The sequence below is a fragment of the Mytilus galloprovincialis genome, chromosome 4 (assembly GCF_965363235.1).
Source record: "Mytilus galloprovincialis chromosome 4, xbMytGall1.hap1.1, whole genome shotgun sequence".
NCBI classification, from domain to species: domain Eukaryota; kingdom Metazoa; phylum Mollusca; class Bivalvia; order Mytilida; family Mytilidae; genus Mytilus; species Mytilus galloprovincialis.
Genome location: NC_134841.1, coordinates 51,118,116 through 51,139,933, shown reverse-complemented (window position 1 = coordinate 51,139,933; position 21,818 = coordinate 51,118,116). Strand labels below are relative to the sequence as shown.

At 32.5% G+C, this 21,818-nt stretch overlaps 2 protein-coding genes across 3 annotated transcripts in view; one reads left to right on the top strand and one right to left on the bottom strand.

Annotated features, from left to right (window-relative positions):
* The window catches only part of LOC143072389 (protein FAM81A-like), a 30,504-nt gene that overhangs the window by 4,125 nt on the left and 4,561 nt on the right, over positions 1–21,818 (top strand). The window contains exons 2-4 of the mRNA XM_076247296.1: positions 15,699–16,118; positions 19,178–19,426; positions 20,486–20,728. Coding sequence (XP_076103411.1) covers positions 15,726–16,118; positions 19,178–19,426; positions 20,486–20,728 — 885 coding nt within the window. The 5' untranslated portion in view covers positions 15,699–15,725. The remainder of the gene's footprint in view (positions 1–15,698; positions 16,119–19,177; positions 19,427–20,485; positions 20,729–21,818) is intronic.
* On the bottom strand, positions 152–21,801 carry LOC143072388 (protein FAM81A-like). Of its 2 annotated transcripts, none has more exons than XM_076247294.1 (6): positions 21,741–21,801; positions 8,467–8,925; positions 7,478–7,726; positions 3,076–3,318; positions 1,445–1,555; positions 152–453 (listed from the first exon to the last, which is right to left on the bottom strand). In XM_076247294.1, exons 1-6 carry the CDS (start codon positions 21,741–21,743, stop codon positions 238–240), a joined length of 1,281 nt encoding a protein of 426 aa, XP_076103409.1. In that variant the 5' UTR covers positions 21,744–21,801; the 3' UTR covers positions 152–237. The 2 variants fall into 2 exon arrangements, with proteins under 2 accessions (XP_076103409.1, XP_076103410.1); XM_076247295.1 differs by lacking the exon at positions 21,741–21,801 and adding an exon at positions 12,888–12,964.

The window sequence follows — 21,818 nt, the reverse complement described above, 5'->3', positions numbered from 1 at the left end:
TGTAATTCACATAAACACTAAATAACATACATTTACATGTATACAATTAAAAAGAAATATATATTTTACACTGTAAGTTATCCAATATTTGACAATGTATAACATTTACTAACATTTGAATGTTGTGTTTATTCATCAGGAAATGAAAAAAGTTTCTGAAATCTTATATACATGTACAGCTTTCATAATTCCAATGATTTACTTCTGTCCTAAATTGAGAATTTATCTAGACAGTCATCAGTGGAGTACAACTAGTTTTCTAACTTGGTTCACATCCTTTTTTAGTTTATCCTCTTGCAGTTTAAGTTTGCCTTCAACAACCCGCTTAGCATTACTGATACTGTCATGCACTGATGTAAATCCCTCTCGGAACTCATTCTTAGCTGTCTGTAGTTCTGCCTGATGATATCTGCTGTAGTCCTCTAATTTAGATAGAACAGTGTTCTCAATAACCTTTAATATATGAAGGGGAAAAAAATCAGTAACAAACTTACACATATCTGGACACATAGAAATACAGTATATTTGAAATATAGTTATCTATTTCATAGACTGTGCTAAGTCTATAGATAACTCAAATTGAGGTCAGGAGATTGCTTGATTTGGGATAAAATTGCATCTATAAATACAAATAATTTTTATACCCCCGTCATAGGGGAGGGAGCATTAAGTTTTACCCTTGTCTGCCTGTACGTCCGTACCTAGGTTTCAAAGTTGGTTTCCGTTCTCTAACATACCGTAAGTTCGCTTCAACCAAATGTTATGATACTTGTACACAATGCTTATTACCACAAAATACTGATCCAGGTTGAAATTTAGTGGTGTCACTTTTACTGTTTTAGAGTTGTGCCACTTTACAAACCAAAAAAAATGCTGTTTTTTTGGTTTCCATTCTGTTACTTTTGTTTGCCTCAACAAAATGTTATTAAACTTATACACAATGCTTTTTACTACAAAAAACAGATCATTAGAATTTTGGTGGTGTCACTTAAACCGTTCTAGAGTTATGGTTCTTTACAAATGGAAAAATAGAAATCTAATATCTGTTCTAAAAATATCAATGATGTAATTGTTAAAAGTAATTTTTGAAAATGGAGTTATCTTCCTTTGTCCATAATTGTAGTCGAATCAACTATAACCAGTGCTTTATACAATGCAATGTTCACTGACAAAATTAAAGCTTTCTTTACCCTTCGGTGCTTACAAGCACTTTGATTAATGTTCTTCAGTTTTATTCATTTATATATTATATATAACTTTATACATGTACAATGTATGATATGCAAGCTGATCTTAGGCATCATCTGGGACACATTCCCCATTTATTCATTTGTTTTTTATTTGATGTTTTCTTATGACCATCTACCCCATATCAAATTCTTTACTTTTGTATATACATGTAAATGGTGTTGAGGATAGGAAATTATTATTGTCATGTACTTACTGCATGTAAATTATTGATAATTTGTCTGTCTCTTGCTACAGCTGATTCTACCCTGCTTAGTCTCCCCTGTATAGAGAAAACATTGTCTTCCAACCGACTTTCTAATTTTCCCTTTGAAAAAAAAGTATATATCATTGTTAAATTATTATATAAATGTAGACAATGAAGGATTTGTTAAAGCCAGACAATTTTGAAATAAAATGTATTCCTTTTAAATTATTGCATTCTCTTAGATTTGCTAAAAAACATGGTTAATATTATCTCTGTCTCAAAAGAAGGACTTCATTATTGGTAGTTAATGCAGCTACTTTTTAGAACCAAACTTTTAGGAGTAATAGTAGTATCTCTTTCTGTAGAAATTCTTTTTTCATGAGCTAGCCCATGCACATTGGCTCATTATGTAAGTCTATAAGAAATTAAAGAGTATTAATCATATGACAAATATGTCCTTTTCAGGGGCAGATCCAGCCATTTTAAAAAGGGGGGTTCCAACTATATGTCCCTATTCAAATGCATTGATCGTCCCAAAAAAAGGGGCGGGTTCCAACCCCGGAACCCTCCCCCTGGATCCGCCACTGCTTGTCATGATCTAGTAGGTATGAAAACATGCCTGCCTTATAATTTATATCTGTTCATCTGAAATTGTATTTGTTGAAAATACAGTCATAGATCTTTGTGAGCTTTAGTTTATCTTTTTATTTTGTCTTGTATTTCCTGGTTGCTAGACGAAAGAACTTTTGATTTCTGTTGATTTCTTTTGCCAAAAATACATTTCTAGAATGTTTCATCTTGATTTTAGCTCCGCTGTAACAGTGACATTGATTCTGTTATGTTTGTCAGGACATTCTAGGATAAATAAATCGATACGATTGTAATCCATTGTTTTTACAGAGCTTAAAAGGTTTACAATCTTAACCATTTTTAATGTTGGATGACAATGTCTACAATAAGCAAATCAAATAGCTTTTGTATTCATTTATTTTCATATGTATCATGTATATTGTCCAGTTTTCTTAAAGAATTATTGTATTGTGAAATTAAAAACTTTGGATTTTCATAGATTAATTTATGAATAATTGATGGTGGTACATTTGTATTATCAATATGAATCGATTTATAAATGAATAATTGAATAATAGTTGGCACACGTATATACATGCATGCTATACTGTAAATTGAATTGTATCATCCACTACATGCACTATGGTCATACACTGTATATATCTGTTCAGACAGGTCTGGGGTACTTGTTATTATAAAACTTGAATAGAGATCTGAATGGCTACTTTTTGTGTATGGAATTAAAGTTGGCTTTGAGATTATTTAATATTGTGCTTGATATAAATGCTGATCATTTGAATATAGATGTTCCTGTCTATAAAATTGAGAAAGGAAATGGGGAATGTGTCAAAGCGACAACAACCCGACCATAGAGCAGACCCGTTTAAAAGCTAAGAGTTGAAAATATAAAGCTTTCCTTGGATAAATCTTTCTCCAAAATTACACTTAAGTTTGATGTTGAGTGTATGGTTATTATATTTATCATTTCTTGAGGTTTTACCTCTGTGAACTTTTATTTTAGGCTTTCTTTTGCAATTCTATAGAACTTCTACACACTGTTTTACTCTTACCAACATTTGTGTCCATGTACTTGTAGCCTTTTCCACCATTGAAGACATTCTACTTTCTATTCTGTCTATATCTCCACTCATACTAGATTTGTACAGAGTCAAGGCGTTTTTTATATCTCGAAGAGAATTTTCATTTCTCTCTGTTGATAAATCTAGGTCACGTCTGGCATCTTTTTTCATATGTAATAAATCTGATGAACTAATTCCTGCCAATTTCTCTAGTTCACCACCTAGTGCTAAAATCTGAGGAAAAAAATATTATGTAAAAGACTACTTTTTTTTTAATTATATTAGCTATTTGACAAAAGAAAACGATGAAGGTTGCATCATTCTTCCCAGAACCCTACTTAAGTTTAGGACAAAATGCTCTATTCTAAACACTATCCAAATTTTTAGATGTATTTATGGTACTGATAATTTTATCCTATATGTTTGTTGCCCATGGGAATGGAAAGGAATATGGTTACATGATGTTGTGACCACTCTGCTTGACTGCATGTTTCTCTCTTCAAGGTAGTAGCCATGTGTGGTCATTTGATTATACTGTAAATTCAGAAATTATTTGGAGGTTTTTATTATTGTGAAAAATGAGAAAGAGTTGTAAACGCAATAATTTAAACTCACATTTGAAAATATTTTATAAGAATCAAACAGGATTTTCCTCAAAATCGTAGAAATTAACATTGCACATATATCAATTTTTGATTTTTGTTGCAAGAGTTGAGGTCCTTGAATGCAACTCCTTAGAAAAATAGCACTGACATTCTGGCGGCGCCAGCAGCTGCAACCAATAATAAACCAATGATAAATGCAAACAATATTATCTAAATTTACAGTATAATAATTTTTAGCTCACCTGGCCCAAAGGGCCAAGTGAGCTTTTCTCACCACTTGGCGTCCGTCGTCCGTCGTTGTCGTCGTCCGGCGTCGTCGTCGTTAACAATTTACATTTTGAACTTCTTCTAGAGAACCACTGAATGGAATGGAACCAAACATGGCATGAATGTTCCTTATGAGGTGCTGACCAAGTGTTGTTACTTTGTAGCCGATCCATCATCCAAGATGGCCGCCAGCGGGGGACTTAGTTTAACATAGGACGCTATTAGAAATGCATACAAATGACTTCTTTTAGAGAACCATTGAATGGAATGAAACCAAACATGGCATGAATGTTCCTTATGAGGTGCTGACCAAGTGTTGTTACTTTGTTGCCGATCCATCATCCAAGATGGCCGCCAGCCGGGGACTTAGTTTAACATAGGACCCTATGGGAAATGCATACAAATGACTTCTTTTAGAGAACCACTGAATGGAATAAAACCAAACATAGCATGAATTATCCTTATGGGGTGCTGACCAAGTGTTGTTACTTTGTAGCCGATCCATCATCAAAGATGGCCGCCAGCGGGGGACTTAGTTTAACATAGGACCCTATGGGAAATGCATACAAATGACTTCTTCTAGAGAACCACTAAATGGGATGAAACCAAACATAGCATGAATGTTCCTTATGGAGTGCTGACCAAGTGTTGTTACTTTGTAGCCGATCCATTATCCAAGATGGCCACCAGCGGGGACTTAGTTTAACATAGGACCCTATTGGAAATGCATACAAATGACTTCTTTTAGTGAACCACTGAATGGAATGAAACCAAACATGGCATGAATGTTCCTTATGTGGTGTTGACCAAGTGTTGTTACTTTGTAGCCGATCCATCATCAAAGATGGCCGCCAGCAGGGGACTTAGTTTAACATAGGACCCTATGGGAAATGCATACAAATGACTTCTTTTAGAGAACCACTGAATGGAATAAAACCAAACATAGCATGAATGTTCCTAATGTGGTGCTGACCAAGTGTTGTTACTTTGTTGCCGATCCATCATCCAAGATGACCGCCAGCGGGGGACTTAGTTTAACATAGGATCCTATGGGAAATGCATACAAATGACTTCTTTTAGAGAACCACTGAATGGAATGAAACCAAACATGGCATGAATGTTCCTTATGAGGTGCTGACCAAGTGTTGTTACTTTGTTGCTGATCCATCATCCAAGATGGCCGCCAGCCGGGGCCTTAGTTTAACATAGGACCTTATGGGAAATGCATACAAATGACTTCTTTTAGAGAACCACTGAATGGAATAAAACCAAACATAGCATGAATTATCCTTATGGGGTGCTGACCAAGTGTTGTTACTTTGTAGCCGATCCATCATCCAAGATGGCCGCCAGCGGGGGACTTAGTTTAACATAGGACCCTATGGGAAATGCATACAAATGACTTCTTCTAGAGAACCACTAAATGGAATAAAACCAAACATAGCATGAATGTTCCTTATGGAGTGCTGACCAAGTGTTGTTACTTTGTAGCTGATCCATTATCCAAGAAGGCCGCCAGCGGTGGACTTAGTTTAACATAGGACCCTATTGGAAATGCATACAAATCACTTCTTCTAGTGAACCACTGAATGGAATGAAACCAAATATGGCATGAATGTTCCTTATGTGGTGCTGACCAAGTGTTGTTACTTTGTAGATGATCCATCATCCAAGATGGCCGCCAGCGTGGGACTTAGTTTAACATAGGACCCTATGGGAAATGCATACAAATGACTTCTTTAAGAGAACCACTGAATGGAAAGAAATCAAACATGGCATGAATGTTCCTAATGTGGTGCTGACCAAGTGTTGTTACTTTGTAGCCGATCCATCATCCAAGATGGCCGCCAGCGGGGGACTTAGTTTAACATAGGACCCTATGGGAAATGCATACAAATGACTTCTTCTAGAGAACCACTAAATGGAATGAAACCAAACATAGCATGAATGTTCCTTATGGAGTGCTGACCAAGTGTTGTTACTTTGTAGCTGATCCATTATCCAAGAAGGCCGCCAGCGGGGGACTTAGTTTAACATAGGACCCTATTGGAAATGCATACAAATGACTTCTTTTAGAGAACCACTGAATGGAATGAAATCAAACATGGCATGAATGTTCCTAATGTGGTGCTGACCAAGTGTTGTTACTTTGTAGCCGATCCATTATCCAAGATTGCCGCCAGCGGGGGACTTAGTTTAACATAGGACCCTATGGGAAATGCATACAAATGACTTCTTTTAGAGAACCACTGAATGGAATGAAATCAAACATGGCATGAATGTTCCTAATGTGGTGCTGACCAAGTGTTGTTACTTTGTAGCCGATCCATTATCCAAGATTGCCGCCAGCGGGGGACTTAGTTTAACATAGGACCCTATGGGAAATGCATACAAATGACTTCTTTTAGAGAACCACTGAATGGAATGAAATCAAACATGGCATGAATGTTCCTAATGTGGTGCTGACCAAGTGTTGTTACTTTGTAGCCGATCCATTATCCAAGATTGCCACCAGCGGGGGACTTAGTTTAACATAGGACCCTATGGGAAATGCATACAAATGACTTCTTTTAGAGAACCACTGAATGGAATAAAACCAAACATTGCATGAATGTTCCTTATGAGGTGCTGACCAAGTGTTGTTACTTTGTAGCCGATCCATCATCCAAGATGGCCGCCAGCAGGGGACTTAGTTTAACATAGGACCCTATGGGAAATGCATACAAATGACTTCTTTTAGAGAACCACTGAATGGAATAAAACCAAACATGGCATGAATGTTCCTTATGAGGTGCTGACCAAGTGTTGTTACTTTGTAGCCGATCCGTCATCCAAGATGGCCGTCAGTGGGGGACTTTTGAATGAAATTAAACATGTTCCTTTCCTTATAAATGAGGTTGTGACTTGTCACTTTTAGCCAAATTTTATATTTTTTTATATGATTTCAAAAACCCAAGTAGAATCAGGTGAGCGATACAGGCTCTTGAGAGCCTGTAGTTTTTAAATCATATCAATTGGGTATTTTTGTTGCAAGAGTTGAGGTCCTTGAATACAACTCCTTAGATAAAAAGCACTGACATTCCAGCAGCGACAGCAGCTGCAACCAATAATACATCAATTTGTTAAAAGGTCAGTTTATGAGGAAACACTAGCGCTAGGTCAATGTTATTTAGAATGAAGTTGTATGAGCCATAAATTGACACATCTCAGTCTCGCTTCAGTGATTTCCTATATAATCAACCAAATTTTGCCCACAAAAGTGGGCTTGGGCACCCTGGATCCACCTATGCAGTTTATTGTACAATCTGTATTAATGGCATCTATTTAAATATATATAAGACTTATTTGCTCTGCAATTTTTAATATTCTGTAAAACTAGAAGTAAACTTTTAGTTTAATTCTTTTAATTCTTTATAAGACAAAAAGACAAGTTATAAATGTTATGCTCATAAAATGAGAACTTAGAAAATTGTATGCTGCCAAATGTAAGTTTTCTGCTCTGTTAGATTTGTGTTACTTACTTGTGATTCCATTTTATGTACAACTTCTTGAACTGCAGTGTGTGCCTTGTATTGATCATTTATCACACGCTGAATGTCACCAAAACATGTCTTGATATCTGATGAATGCTTGGCAATACTTGCATCACATCTGACAATACGACCCCGTAAGTCTTGTAATGATGTAACATTATGAACTTCTAATTTTCCAACAGCAGCATTAGTTCCTAAGATTCCATGATCTCTTGCTCTTATCTCTGCTTCAAGACCCTGAAAATAGTTAGGGAGATGTAACATGCACATTCAGATTGATACATATATATATTTCTGATTTCAACTTGATGCTATATTAAAAGACTTTATACCTTTTTACCTCCATGCTCAATAATAAGATACAGTAACCATATAAATAAGTTTGTAGACATATTAGACAGTTTTAGAACTTAGCATCAAGTGTGATTGTGCCAAGATGGAAATTCTACTAAAAAGAAAACTTTTTAAGGTTTAGGGCAATCTTTCAATTAGGAAAGGGTCTTCACATGTAATCATTTGAAATTATTTGTCAAATTCTCCCCAAACTGGCTGAAAATGGTAAAAAATAGATTATTATCAAATTCAGACTTTAAATTGTTTACAGCAATTACCTTTAGTGTTTGTCTGTATGTCATTTGTCTGTTTGTTCATCTGTCCATTCATAAGTTTTGTTACATGATAACTCAGCTCCTGCATTTGATACATTCAAAGCTTCGTTAGACCCAAGTGTTGTTGTCTGTCATTTTTATTAAGGAATGGTTTACAAACAGATTATTTTAAAAGTATCTTGAGATTACAATCATAGTAGGTTAAGGATTTCATTAAGCTACCTTTGTATCCCTTGATAACTGATGATTCATTATTATTTGAGGGGAAACAATTAAATGGAATTCCATTAAATTTTGTAGGTATATCCGTAAACCAGAAATTAATATGTTCTGCAAAGTACAAATTTCTTATAGTCATGTCTACTCTACCTCAATATCCTGATTCAAACGTTTGACAATAGATGTGATGTAACGTATGTGGTCTTGGAGTAAATGTCTTGTAGTATCTTCTAGCCGCTCCCCTTGAATTTCACTAAGATTATGAAGAAACTCCTCACGATTTTGGAAAGCCTTGTCAATTAATGCTTGTGTCATTTGCTGTTGATGGTTGATAGCTTCAGTTACCTTCTGTTGTTCTTTCAAAACAACATTTTGGGCAATTATGGCTTGTGTAACTTTGTCTTCCAAAGCATGGAGTCGTGGATGTACACTGTCATCTCCTTGATTTACAATTAAGCGATCATTATCCTCTACTGTAATTCTACGAGCTGGACCCACTTGTATGGCATTATATTCTTGTTCAACCAAGTCGAAAGATCTTTCATGTGGTCTAGCACCACGAATTCTAGGTAGGACAACATTTGTTTTGGCCATGTCATATAATTTTTTCTAAAATGGAAAATAGAGAACTCTGATTATATGTTAGCATAGTTCTCCATTTATGATTTGGAAACTAAGTTTTTTTTTTATTTTTCTTACAATCAATTACCATCATTCTAAAAGGGTTAGAGTGAAAAAGGGCCAAAATTTAATTTAATCTGTCTTTTATGCTCCAAAACATCTCTTTTTATCATCTGGGAAGTGGGAACCACAATATTTTGATTTTTTCCAACATACTTTTACCATAACTCGATCTGGAACAGAAAAAGTAAAAACAATAAAAAAAAATTAAACTGTCAGAAACATTCAGTTAAATTGCTTTTGATTTCAATAAGGGGTTTTATATTTATCACAGCTAGAAACTACAAAATTTGAATTTTGATTGGTCGATACAGGAAGAATCTTTTAAATCCCTCCTCTGTCAAGCAGGGGTATAAAAATATATGCATATCTACATCCATGCATGAAGCACAACAAAATTACAACATTGTATTACAATATTTTGTCCCATGCAAAGTTTCAAAGATTTTGTATTAAAAAAAAATAATTAGATCAACATTTTGGATTTTTTTTTTTTAAAGAATTCATAAAAAGATATGTAGATCTACAGATTACGCTCATTATCCTGAAAACACAATTTATAATTAAGTAAGATAGATTTTTGTATGTAGATTAAAATGTTTGGTTTTAGTCCAAACACTCTCAGACTGATGTAAATAGTTCAGACGCTGCAGCAAATCTTAACGATTTTGATAACCTAAAACAAAATTTTAATGTCACTATAGTGCTAGAAATATTTTGTGTTATTTTCGCTATGTCATTGGTGTATACACAACTTTACTGACATGATTTATAATGTAATCATGATTCTAATGAAGTCATTTGAAAATACATTTTAAAGATTCTTTTCTAACTATTGTGAGTAGTTCAACATATTAATAATGTGATTTATTTATTCAACGTCACAAAGCCGTATATCATTGCAATATGTTTTACAATAGATAGTTTTTTATTCTGACTGATCTTAAATGGTTATTGATATTCTGACTTGTTTAGTTTAAACATATTTTATTTACTCAAAGTAAAATGGATTGGACACAAGTAAGCCATACTTATGAAGTCCGCTCCGAATGACAATAATTTACAATACAATATTAATATGAGCATGCAATATAAAAAAAAACAATATTTTACGAGTATCAATTGAGAAAAAAAAATGAAACAGAAATAGATGTAAACATTCTGACTTGTGTAAGATGATTGCTGAAACCAGCAATAATGTTCTGATGGAGAAGGGACTATATTGGGAATAAAGATAAAGAATAAAAAAAAAATAGGGGATAACAAAATGTTCACCTTTTGACAATGTTTTAGGATCAATATTTTATAAACTCTGAGTGAAAATAGATCAGATCCAAATAATCCATTTCTAAGCACCCAAGAATTTTTATTTTCAATGTTACAGTTGAATGGTTTTAGAAATATATTGAGTTATCTCTGTTGGCAAGTTCAGACATGCAATGAAGATAGAATATATACTCTATGATTGGTAATTAAAAATCAATGAAGCCTTTAGTATTATTGAAAAATTAAACATTCCTTTTCATTTGCTATTTGCATTCAGAATTATGATAATTTCATTTGAATACATTCCTTTAATTATACCTGATCATATCTACAATCAGAAAAAGGTGTAATTTAAATCTTTTATATTATATTCTATGACATTGATTTCATTAAAGTAATTAGATGAATAAGTAATTTTAGCTAACCTGGCCCAAAAAGCCAAGTGAGCTTTTTTATCATTTGGTTTCCGCCGTTGTCTGTTAACTTTTACAAAAATGGCTAATCCTCTGGAACTTTTGGGCCAAATTTAACCAAACTTGGCCACAATCATCATTGGGGTATATAGTTTCTGTGACCCTGCCAACCATCCAAGATGGAGGCAATGGCTAAAAATAGAACATAGGGGTAAAATGCAGATTTTAGCTAAATATCTCTGAAACCAGAGCATTTAGAGCAAATCTGACATGAGTGTAAAATTATTTATCAGGTCAAGATCTATCTGCCCTGAAATTATTAGACAAATCGGACAATCTGTTGTTGGGTTGCTGTCCCTGAATTGGTAATTATAACGTAATTTTGTAGTTTTTGGTTTTTATCTTGAATATTATTATAGATAGAAATAAACTGTAAACAGAAATAATGTTCAGCAAGGTAAGATTTATTACTTAGTCAACATGACTTAAATGGTCAATTGAACCAATGAGTTATTGTTCTTTATAGTAAATTTTTAACAAATTTTGTAAATTTTTGTAATCTCACAAAAATCTTCTCCTCTGAAACTACCAAGACAAATTTAACCAATTTATTCACAATCATCATCAGGGTATCTAGTTTAAAAATGTGTCCAATGACCCTGTCTGCCAACCACAATGGCAAAAATGGATAAGAAAAGAACATAGGGGTCAAATGTAGATTTTGGCTTATATCACTGAAACTTAAGCAAAAGTATGTTGGTTGAATTATTTCATGCATCAATTATAATCAAAATAATATCAGGTCAGCTCAGGATGAAGTCTTTATATCTCATAAGAGTGAGCATGATTTGGGGATTTAAGAAGTATTTTTTTACAATTTTTGATATTAAGTCAAGTGCATATATAGGTATATTAAAGTGGTGGATCAAAGGCGAGGGGTCCTTGGTTTTGACCCCCCCCCTTTTTTTTTTACAATCAATACATTTGAATGGGGACATATCTTTGGAACCCCCTTTTAAAATGACTGGATCTGTCCCTGTATTATTTAATTTACCCTTGATGACAAAAATCTGTTTAAAAATGGAAGACCAGAATCTTTGTATAGTATTAAAAGAAATTGCTAGTATTTTTGCCTAATGTTAAGAATGATCACTCACCAGTCCAAAAATCTATTTTGGCAAATAAGTCATGTATTAAGAGGACAATTTTAATGTTTTGATATAAAAAAACCAAGGATATGGGGTATCTATCCATGACACCAAATCAGTACATGTATGTACAGCAAAAAAATACTCAAAAAGCAAAGGAATTGCTTTTTTTCATCACAGTGAGGCCTTTAACACAACACAGAGCAATAAAACTCTCACCTCAATGCAAGTTTAAGGCGGCACCTAGTTAACCAGTTTGAAGAGTCTTCATTAAGTTGGCTGACCAGGATAGAGGGTAAAAGATGTGGTTTCATTGAACTGACATTGAAAAAAAGTGTTTTGGATCGAGAAAGAAATTTTACTTTGCAACATGTCCCTTAGCTATGCACCATTCATTGAGAATCAGATGGATATGGTAGTACAATACCTACGTGTAAAGTTAAGGGAAGAAAGAGATGTAAATTAGTAAATTATTATCTTAGCCTCTTCCTGGTCAAACTTTTATATTTGGGGTTATTTTTTTATTCTTTAAATTTTGACTCAGGAAAGATTGAGTGAATACAATGTAATACACCATGACAATGATTTAAGTTAAATGATTAAATGAGCAGTAGTTCTGTAAATAAAGAAAATGTGGTTCTATTTTATTCATTTTATTCATTTTATAAGTATTACTCTGTCACGGAATAGAAGTTCCTTCATAATATAAGTTCCAAAAGGAAAATATATTCTGGAATATAATTTCCACAGGAATAAATATTACAGTATATATTCCTAACGGAATAAATGGTATAGAATATTTGTTCCAACAGGAATAGATATTTATAGCTCTAGATCAGAATTCATCAAAACTTGAATTTTTATTCAAAGAAATAAAATATATATATATATATATACATTTCCTTGGGAAAAGAAAATTACAAAAGTCAGAAAAGTTATTTTTTTATCTCTTGAGAGACATTAATGTAAATTAATATTTTCTAATAAACATACATTTTCTAGAAAAGAAGTATATAATTGAGATAAATTCATATAGGATTATGAAAAAGAAATCAGAACTTACTTTTTCACTTTACATTGAGAGCTCCATATGTCATATTATCTATAGTACAAGTAGTGACATCCTTAGAAACTAATTTTTTGTACTGTACTACATATATTATGCAGATCAAGGCAGTACCCATAATATAGGAATATTTCTCATTGGTAAAAATTGAGGAACTTCAAGGGTTACGGAATTAACTAAACATGCTAAAAGGGAAATTTTTGACTAACTGATTTGAGATTTACAGTTCCTTTTTTTATTATTATTTATTCATCATATTTTTATAATTAATCAATTTTAGAAATGTCCATCCATAGTAAAAACATAAAATTTTCAAACAAATCTCCTTAATGAAGAAAATCATTAAAAGATGTAAAGAACAGGATGAATAGGAGTTGCTATTAAATACTGTTTGGTAGTATATGACTTTCAATAATAGCATTGAAATGAGGCAAATAATGAAATGATCATTTGAATACACTATGGTATATTCAGTTGTATATGGTTATTTACAGCTAACAAAAGTCCATAGAAAAGTTTAATGTCATAGAAATCAAAGATACTATAGATGGGGGCTACATGGAGTTTAATTTTAAATTGTATATTGGAGTGCAATTAAATTATTGTAATTACTTTCCCTTTTAACAATGAATTTAATTTTCTTTGTATATATATACTAAATACTTGAGGTTTCATGTATTTTTGAGAAATTCAATATTTTTTTTGTCATTCAATATATATAAATTTATGTAAAACATACCACCAAATTCAATTTCTTCATAGATATTTTATTAAAGATATCAACAAATGTGTTTGTATACAGATTAATTCTTTTTTATCTCCTCAGATGCTTAAAGCCAAGCATATTTAACTAAAATTCTGGTACATTGCTAATTGTAAGCATTTATTAAAACGTTCAAAGCGAAAGCAGTCACTTGACAATACCCATTTCAGCCTCTAATCACTAACCCCTGATGCACTGAAATTTGTTATTGGAAATCTTAATGTTTCTTTTTTTTTAAATTTCATATTCAAAGAATTAAGTTTACCGTAAGTCATAATTTTTATATGCAAAGGATAATGAATAGTTTAGAAAAGAAATTGTAAGTTTATTTCAGATTTTGTAATCAAGTAAATAGATAGAAATAATTGATTAAAAAGAAATAACACTTCTTTTATAAAATTCTGTAGGCCTGAGAAAATATGATCATTGGTATATTTATATTCTTCATCATTACATTTTGTGCGTCTTTTGTAATACAAAATGTATAAATGTTTTATATTTTACAAGGACATTTGAAGCTCTCAAAATATCTTAGTAACAAGAAATCTTTTTGTAAAGAGAACACAATATGTAATAAAGGGGGGTAAAATGTAGTAGTTTTTCCTGATCAATAAAGTGACAAATAATATTATATATTGTTAATGATATAAAGAAAGCTGTAGCTGACAGATATCAATTCTTTGTAGAATATTTTTAGGTACGACATGAAGGATAAAAAACTTAATTCATAAAGTTTCTTCACTGACCCCCCTACCCCCCTCTTAACTTAATTTGGGAAACATTGATTGACCAATAAGGATATATGTAAAATCGATGTCAATTTATACAAAACTTGCAGCAATTTGACCCCCACCCCCAAACTATTTGAATTAAGTTTTTTATCCTTCATTGATTTTTTGATGTCGTCCCTTATATGCTGTGGATTCATTTATATTTGTGGATACCATTTTTTTGTGGACAGAGGAAAATTTGCATTTTCATGGATATTTGATTCAGGGTTTTTTTGCCAAAGTCTGCATAAATCCTAATTGAAAATTTGCAATAAGTTGATCATTTAACTTTGTTATGCACCTATACACATGAAATCCACAAAAATTGGTATCCAACAAATAAAAATGAATCCACAGTATCTATTTTTATCATGAAATGACCACATATTTAAAAATGTAAACATGATGCAAATGCACATTTTCATGAGCTACAAACTTAAACCTTGTTACATCATTGATAATTGATGATAGATGAATGATAAATTGAACTGTTTGCTAATTCATATGAACAGTTTACAGGAGGGTTGAGCACTCACATACATGTTTAACCCCACTGCCAAGTCAGGATCCTGTAATTCAGTGGTCGTTGTTGGTTCATGTCTGTCATATTTGTTTATCTTTATGTTTTGTTAGTCATTTGGCTGGAAATTTTCTTAATTGAGTTGTTTCATATTTTGTTTTTATTGATGAGCCTTTTATAGCCGACTATACGATATGGGGTTTTCTCATTGTTGAAGGCTGTACAGTTACCTATAATTGCTTACATCCACTTTCTTTGAACTTCAGTAAATATTTGTTGCATTGGTAATCATACCACATCTCCTTACTTTTACATAAGAACCTGTTTACCTGACCATCTCACAAACATGTTTAACCCCGCCGCATTTTTGCGCCTGTCCCAAGTCAGGAGCCTCTGGCCTTTGTTAGTCTTGTATTATTTTAATTTTAGTTTCTTGTGTACAATTTGGAAATTAGTATGGCGTTCATTATCACTGGACTAGTATATATTTGTTTAGGGGCCAGCTGAGGGACGCCTCCGGGTGCGGGAATTTCTCGCTAAATTGAAGACCTGTTGGTGACCCTCTGCTGTTGTTTTTTATTTGGTCGGGTTGTTGTCTCTTTGACACATTCCCCATTTCCATTCTCAATTTTATTGAAGGCATTTCAGTAACTCTTGTTTTAAAGAATTTCAAATTTTGATTTGTACCCAAGGACTATATTTGATTGCTTTATTAAATATATCATGAAACCTAATGATATCAAATTTTTTTTCAGAATAAGATATAATTTGCCCAGAGCAGAATGACTCACAGAGGAACATTACCAGCTCTACGAGCACCATATGACACATCAGAGGAACCAGAATATGGGAATAATCGTTACAGAAGAAGTCCCCAAAGCCAGGAGCAAAATCAGATAGTTTCTTTTCAACAGAATAGTGGTGGTCAAACTCAACGGGGGGACTATCACAGTCGTGGTCCATCAAGGTTGGACCTTTTGGAAGAGAGATTGGGTCAACAAGAGAGAAATACAGCCACAGTTATGGATAGAGCTTTTAAAATTAAGGAAGATGTGATTGACAGTTTGAATTTCACACATGGAACTTGGCAAGATGAGAAACATGCAAGATCTATGTTACAAGAACATATACGTACAATTACTGCTATAGTTAATAAACTAAACAATGATATAGCAGTAAGTTTTACATTTGAATATAATTTTTGTATTAAGAGTTTGAGACTATGAATGTTGTGGTTTTTTTCTGATTTATAATGCATAGTAGATTTATGAAGAAAAATGCTGATTTCCTCTTTGCATTCCTAAACTCTTTAGTCATGTTAGTCATGAAGAATATCCATCAATTTTTTTCTTCTAAAAAATCTAGCATTACAGTTTTAACTAAAAAATATTAATTTAAAAGGGCATACAATACAGTTTTGATCCCATGATGAAATTTTGATGAAATTTTGCATATAAGCTATTTTTATACGACTGCAAAAAAATTTGCGGTCGTATATTGGTATCACTTCTTCTTTGTTGTCTGAAGAAGGATGGTTTCCGGATAATAACTCTAGTATAAGTAAATAGAATTTTAACACAATGTTTATAACCACAAAAGGGAGCTTGGGATTGATTTTGGGGGTTAGGGTCCCTTAGGTTTAGGAATTAGGGGCCCAAAAGGGCCCAAAACAAGCATTTATCTAGTGTCAGTGTATAAGTATTTCAATTGTTCTGAAATTGTACCACAATAAATAGAAGGTTGGGATATATGTTGTGGGTTATGGGGCAAACATTCTAGGAATAAAGGGCCAAAAAGGGGCCAAAAACAAGCATTTTTGTAGTTTCAAGATAATAAATTGGAGTTATCTTTCTTTGTCCAGAATAGTAGTTGAATCAACTTAAATCAATGCTATATATACAATATACAATGCAATATTCACTTTACTACCAACTGATAAATTAAAGCAGTCTTTACCATTCAGTGATTACAAGCACTTTGATTACCATTCTAGGGTTATGCCCCTTTATAAATGGAAAAAATGAAGAATTTTTTAGTTTCTGTTAACTCTTAACTTAAGTTTGTCTCAACTAAATTTAATGAAATGTGTATATAATGCTTATTACCTCTAAACTCAGTTTAAGTTCAATTTTTGGCAGCTTCACTTTTACAGTTCTTGAGTTATGTCTCTTTATAACTTTATATGCTAGCAGGGGCATCATCTGTGTCCCTTTGACATTCCCCATTTATTTTTTTGGAAGTTACTATTAATTAATATTAGAATTTTAACCATGACTGTATGACATTTTATATTTTAATATTTTATGATGTATTCAAATGAGTAGTTATTGTTGCAAACTCCATTAGAAATTTGAATTGAGATCATTTTTGGAATAAGGGAAAGGGGGAGGTGAAGAAAAAAAATTGGGGGGTTTCAATTTTTCTCATTTCAGATTTCAGAAATTAAAAAGAAAATTTCTTCAAATATTTTTTTTTTTTAAGAGGATTAATATTCAACAGCATAGTGAATTGCTCAAAAGCAAAATAAAAATTTTAAGTTCATTAGACCACATTCATTCTGTGTCAGAAACCTATGCTGTGTCAACTATTTAATCACAATCCAAATTCAGAGCTGTATCCAGCTTGAATGTTGTGTCCGTACTAGCCCCAACTGTTCAGGGTTTGACCTCTGCGGTTGTATAAAGCTGCGCCCTGCAGAGCATCTGGGGTACCTGATAAAATCAAATATGTTATAAAAAGATATACCTTCATGTGCTACTTTATGTGTAAAATAAGGTCGAAATTTCAGATATCTGCTGAAATTTTTGATTTGTAACATATTTTTCCTTTTGACAGAAATACATAACTTTTTAGTTTTAAAAGATAAACATAAACTTTTTTTTTGGTAAAATTATTTGTAATTTCTATTCTATATAAGTATCCTACAAATTTATGTATTTTTTTTAAAAAGTAACTCATATTTATCAACATTCATAAATTTAGAAAAAAAAACATCATTTTTTGGTGTATATTTATCAAATTTGAAAAAAAAACTGCATTGTTGACTTTTTCATTAAGTTTGGTACAAATAATCTTCATACATAATCAAACCAAATGACATTTTAAAAAAAGGGGTCCATAAACTTGTTTTCAAGTTTAATAAGCTTGAATGATAAAAATCAGTCGAAAAATGCATCTTTTCCTGATATATCACTGCTTGAGGTCGCGAAAATAATATTTTACGTAAAGCAACGTCATTACTTCCACTGAAACTGTATAGTATATGCCCTTAAGCATAGGTAGGACAGGTTGAAGACATATATAGCATATTCAAAATTCAGACACGTTGTATGAGGGGAGGTAGGAGAGGTCCTAATTCGAAATCCTGGGTTTAAAAACCTGAAATCCTGAGGTCCTGAATTTAAAGAAATTTAAATCCCGACATCCCAAAATTGCAAAAAAGATTTCCTCGATCCAGAAAGGACCAATCCTGAAATCCCAAGTTCAGAAACACCCAATCCTGGAGTCCTGATAAAGGTCCTCCGCCTTCCCCCACCACCCCCACCCCCTTGTATGCAGATATATGTTGTATGTTAATGATAGAAATTGTAGTCAATGTTATAATCATGGTTGATTCCCCAAACTTTCAGGTAAATTTCTCATATATATTTAACAACAGGCTCTGATCCATTTTCATTTTTTTTTATTTTTCAGAAAATTTCAATTGATTTGAATCATGCAGTCATCTTTCACAAATGTTTCATCTTAATTTAAAGCATTTTTTTTTAAATGAGAACAACCACTATGACAAATACACCAACAGCCATAAAAAAAAAATAACAGGAACAGCAGCCATGACATTAACAGAAATATCAATTGTAGCAATGATACAGAAATTATCTTATCAATGATAACTCCCAAAATCATTTAATGTGGATTCAGTATTATTCGTTGGATACCAATTTTCATGGATTTCGTGGGTAAAGGTGAACTACGAAACTATACGTTCAACTAATAACAAATTGTCTATAGGATTGTATGCAGAGTTTTGCAAAACCATGAAATTAAATATCCACGAACATGTAAAATTTCTATAATCCACGAAAATTGGTACCCACGAAAATAAATGAATCTACAGTATATGAAGATATTTTGGAAATTTGTTCAAGTTTGCTGTTTATACTATTTTTTCAGTATATGATAAAATGAAGTTTTGAATAATGAAATTATTCTAAAATATAGCTTTTCTTTTCAGTCACTTGATGATCAGTTAAGAGTAAGAGATAATGCAGCAGTAGGCACAAATTCTGCTGTAAAGAACCTTGAAGTTCATCATGTGGCATCTTTAACAGATTTACGTGGAAGGATTGTCAGATGTGACACATCAATTGCTAAACTTTCCTCAGAACTACGCAACTGCACAGATTCTTTAAAGCAAATAGGTGGCACACAACAGGACAATCAAAACAGATTATTGGATAGAATACATAACTTAGAATCAAAGGTTACACATAATCTCATAATTTAACTTTAAGTTTATCATACCCCAATTATGGGCTTTATGGTTTTTTTTATCTGTACATCTGTTTGTTCGTTTGTTCGTTCATCTGTCTATCCATCTGTCCCGATTCAGATTAAAGTTGTTGTTTAAGGTAGTTTTTTTATGAATTTGAAGTCTAATCAACTTGAAACTTAGTACACTTTTCCCCTATGATATGATCTTTCTAATTTTAATTAGTTTGTACCCCAATTTCAAGGTCCACTGAACACAGAAAATGAAAGTGTGAGTGAGGCATCTGTGTACTGTGAATACATTCTTGTCCATTTTCTGTTGAAATGAGTTTGCAATTAAGAACTAATGACTTTGGTAAATTGCTATATTTGACTCTTGGTGTATTTTATTTACTGGTACTGTGTTGTAGCAATTCATGAGGTTCTGAGTTCTGCATTTGAAATTACAGTAATGTTATCAGTAATGAGAAAATTCTTCCACTTTACATCAAGTTCATGAAGACTCCCTCCTACCTAAAACCTTTCAAACCTAGCAAAAAAAAATTCAATGAGTATTGAGAAAATTCTGTACTGTAATACAAATAAGTTCAAGACTGAAATTATTAAAATTTATTATAAGCAACAACACTATGAATATCTCAAATGATATTGATAGACCATGTTGAAATGCTTTAAATAAACCATTTCCTCTATAGATTTTTTTTTTAACATACTTGATTTGCATAGGATTTTTTCAATATAAAAAAAATCATCAGGTTTAAAGTCTTAACGCATTGGGAAAACAAATATTTCATCAATGAAATTCCAGTCGTATATTCCATTGAATATTCTTTTTAAATTAGATACATTAATTTTTGATTAAGTCTGATACAGATTTTTCGTAGGAGAATGTTTTGACAGGCGTCAAAAGGCGTCATTATGGAATAAAGGGGTGGCATCAAAGGCGTCTTTATGGAGGAAAGGGTTAAGTGGAATTTCTTGATATGAACTATTTTGTTATTTAATCCTGCTTATTGAAGTGTATCTGTATTTAAGTGATTGAATATTATAGATTGTACAAGTAAACAACTTGCTAGATCGTAACACAAGTGAGCAGAAGATGAAGTTACAGCATCTGGAGGGGGACACTGGTCAGCAGATGTCCATATTAGACAGTAAGACACGAAGTGTAACAGATGATATGAAGAATATGATAAACCAGTTTCAAGCCCACCAGGAAGGAGAGAGGGAAAAATTGGAATCTCGACTGTTTGGACACATTGAGAAAATGTCAGCAGCTAAAGACACATTAATTGTAAGATATTAGATCAAAGGTCTGCCTGTCATTTGTAAAAAAGTTTTAATTTGGTGCTAATTTAAGATTGTGCATTTTAGCAGGTAAAACAAAATTAATAAAGGCCCATATTGGTGAATAGATGAAACAAATGAAATGCCATACAGGTTCGTACAAAACAGCCTCCCTGAATATCAGAGGATGATGGGAGTATTATATTATATTTAGTATTAGTAGTGATTTTGAAATCTTGTATACAAAGCAATAGAGTAATCTGTTTAATAGAATGCTGCTGGGATATCCTTTCCTGTCATTTGTTCATCAATATATTATACTGGAAGTCCTGATATCAAAATCAATAACCATTTGAACTTTATCAGGTCAAGATCTATCTGCTCTGAAATTTTCAGATAAATTGGTGAACCTGTTGTTTGCTTGCTGCCCCTGAATTGGTAATTTTAAGGAATTTTGCCATGGGATTATTTACAAAGCACAAGAAGCACGTCATATTAGAATTATATGCTTACCATCAGAATAGTTCAAAATGATTATTGATATAAAGACAATTAGAACAATTTTAGATTAACTCTAAATTAAGTAACTTCATTTTCATTATACTATGTTTGATTCATTTTCTCTTCAACATTACATAATGATATAGAGAATCCTATAGCAACGTCAACCAAAAGATGTCACATGCAAGATACCATTTTTTTGTACTTCAGCTCTGATTTTGTATACTTAGTCCTGGAGAAGCCGCTCTCATCAGCGAAAACATGTCGACAATAAAAGATGCAGTTTAAAGTGTTTTTGTTAATGTAGCTGTATTTAATAGTAAAATGTACTTCAGGGGTTCTAATTTTGTATACTTGTCCTGAAGACACTAATCTTATGATGCGGTTTTCTTAAGTGTTAGTGTCAATGTAGTGGTATTTATTAACAAATGTACAATACTTGAATGTCATTTTAAAAGTTGGCTTCAAAATATTTTTTTTGTGGATATCACTGTCACTCCTGTCTCTTATGTACTCACCATCAACACATTTAACCATCCTTACTATTGAGTTGTAATTTTTACATGCATGTAGCCCACCTTGATGCCCACCTTTCC